At 58.6% G+C, this 2,587-nt stretch overlaps 1 protein-coding gene across 1 annotated transcript in view; it reads left to right on the top strand.

Annotated features, from left to right (window-relative positions):
• Window positions 1–99: 99 nt before the first annotated feature.
• Window positions 100–2,587, top strand: part of NEIL1 (nei like DNA glycosylase 1) — a gene marked incomplete at its 5' end in the record, with an annotated part of 3,171 nt that continues 683 nt past the window's right edge. Inside the window, 5 exons of the mRNA XM_029085061.1 lie at window positions 100–219; window positions 383–461; window positions 1,549–1,648; window positions 1,805–1,929; window positions 2,412–2,439. Coding sequence (XP_028940894.1) covers window positions 100–219; window positions 383–461; window positions 1,549–1,648; window positions 1,805–1,929; window positions 2,412–2,439 — 452 coding nt within the window. The remainder of the gene's footprint in view (window positions 220–382; window positions 462–1,548; window positions 1,649–1,804; window positions 1,930–2,411; window positions 2,440–2,587) is intronic.

Genomic DNA, 2,587 nt, shown 5'->3' with positions numbered 1-2,587 from the left:
CAGGCCTTCAGGTGAGCGTCCCCCCACCCTGCCAGCCACAGCCTGAGCAAAGGCCCCTCACCCTGTTGTGCCGTGAACCTTCCCGATGCTCCGTTGCAGGGAGAACGTGCTGAGGAACCTGGACGACAAGGCTTTTGACAAACCCATCTGCGAGACTCTCTTAAACCAGAAGTTTTTCAATGGAATTGGGAATTACCTCCGTGCCGAGATCCTTTACAGGTACAGTCTGTCGAGCACCTACTGACCTGCCGTGGAAGGTTGGTCTCCAAGAGTTTTGCAAGTTTCTCCTCAGCTAAGTCATCTGGGCCTCCTCGCCTGGTAGACACGGGCAGGTGCCAGAACTGAGAGTTCAGGCTCGTCGGTAACAGATGGACTCTCTCAGGTTGAAGATCCCTCCCTTTGAAAAGGCTCGGACCGTGCTGGAGGCCCTGAAGGATCAGGAGCAGGCGAGGAGGAAGAAGGTGGGGAATACCTGGTGCTTTCACAGGCTCAGAAAGGGGCAGGTTTCCAGACAGGCTCTTTCTTTGCCTGTGGCCCTGTGGGACTTCTCAGCAGCTTCCTGGGGTCCTGGGAGCCAGACTGAGCTGAGAAGCATTTCTGATTCAGCAATGATGGAGATGTCTTAGTTTGCTTCCAGCCCCAGGTCTGGGCTCAGCTGGCTGCCTTGCTCTGGCTCTGCTTTGCACTTATTTGGCTGCAAAGCTCTGGTTCAGGTCTGTTGTTTCGGGCTTGTTCCAGCCCAGGGTTCGGAGCCAGTTTCAGTTCGTGTTTGGTTCTTTGCTCCGATGGGGCAGAACGTTGTCACGAGGCCCTTGCAGAGCTCACGCAGCCTCTGCCCACGCCGCTGTCAGGAGGTATTTGCTGCTCTGAGTCTTTCCCAACCTGACAGAGGCATTTTCCCTTCACAACCATAACACTTGCCACGTGGGATCTTTCTCCTCAAGCATGTTTCTGTCCTTGGCCATAAACGCCCATGTCTGAGCACGTCTGCCCCTCCAACGGAGCAGTAAACGAGACACAGCAGTTCTGTAACCTCATCCATCCAGTGCTTGTTCGCACGTGGCTGGGCTGATGAGGTGTGACAGCTCCCCGGGTGTGCATCTTCTACCATCAGGAAGTCTCTGAATATATTTGGGGTGGGTGAAGAAGAAGGAGCAAGGGAAACAAACACCTTGCAAGCTTAAAATCTCTGGGGAAGGCTGCAGTAGAGCCTAAGGCTGAGATCAGCTGATCTCATGGCCTCGGGGGAGAGGAGGTGGCTATTTTAAAGAAGCCTGAAAACAAACCACGACCTGAGGGTTGTTTTTGCAACCTGCTGGTGTTGCTAGCCCTCTTTTCATGTCCTTGCAGCCGTAGGGAAGGTGCTAATGTGCAGTGGGAAGCCTGCAATGGGGTGAGCTCAGGGCTGGCACGTGGTGGGAAGTGTGGCAGCTCATCCTCAGGAGGGCACGAGGAGCTGGGGAATTTGGCTGCTGTTGGAGAGGAGAGACCCCTGAGGCGGCTGGGGTGGCTGGCAGGTGACTTCCCTCCCGTTCTCCACCCCTGCAGAATCCTTCTCTGACGCTGAGCAAGAAGCTGAAGCTGATGCGGGAGAACCCGGATCTCCTGGAGCTGTGCCACACGGTGCCCATGGAGGTCATCGCAGCGGGTGGGTGACAGGACAGGGAGCCGGGGGACAGGGACAGCTCACAGGGGCAACCTGGGCTTTGCACCATCCTCTCCTGCGTTCCTAGCAGCAGGCACCCCAATGCCATGGTCACTGCTTCTCCATCTACCTCCGTCCTCTCCCCCTCTCCTTTCCCAGAGAAGAAGCTCTTTGACCCAGACCACTCGGATAACTACTCTGCCTTCAAGAACTGGCTGCGGTGTTACTTGGTGCCTGGCATGAGATCCCTGCGTGACCGCAGCGGCAGGACCATATGGTTCCAGGTAGGACTCTGGGGTCGCTGCCTGGGGCTGGATGTCCCCCGACCACTCCCCTGTGGGGACACCAGCCCAATTTCTGCTTCCCGAGACCCCCCAGCATTGTGCTTGTGTTGCTGGGGGTCTCCCTCTCTGCCAGACTGCTGTGACTGCTGGACATGGAGGTGACAAGGACCCTCTGTGTGGTGGCCAGCTGGCTGAAGGATGGTGGGCAATCTGGAGCAGAGGGGCTGACTGCAGGAACCAGGGGGTCGGGCAGCCCCGTTCCTCCCTCCCATGCCCCATGTGAGGCGCCCTGGTGGGGCCTTGCAGAAGGAGCAGGGGCTGACGGGCGAGTCCCCGAGGCAGAGGGCAGGCAGAGCAAGCCTGACTCCCTCAGCTTCCTGGGGAAACGTGGCCATTTCCCTATCCCTGTCTTGGCTGTGGGGTGGAGAAAGGGCACGGATTCTGCTGCTGCCCCGGTCAACGCTCTGTCACCTTCCTTGCAGGGCGAGCCTGGCCCCATGGCTCCCAAAGGTGAGTGTCTGCTCTCCTCCCCGCGGGACCCACTGCTCCGGGAGGGCTGGAGCAGAGCCCCTCTCCCTGGGGCTCAGCTCACACATCACCCAGGACAGAGTCCCCAGAAGGCCACTGCCGCAGCCAGTCCCCTGAGGCGCAGGCACTC

This window comes from Antrostomus carolinensis, unplaced genomic scaffold (genome assembly GCF_000700745.2).
Source record: "Antrostomus carolinensis isolate BGI_N321 unplaced genomic scaffold, ASM70074v2 scaffold2445, whole genome shotgun sequence".
NCBI lineage: Eukaryota > Metazoa > Chordata > Aves > Caprimulgiformes > Caprimulgidae > Antrostomus > Antrostomus carolinensis.
Note: the sequence above shows the minus strand (reverse complement) of the source record. Positions and strands in the feature narration are given on the sequence as shown.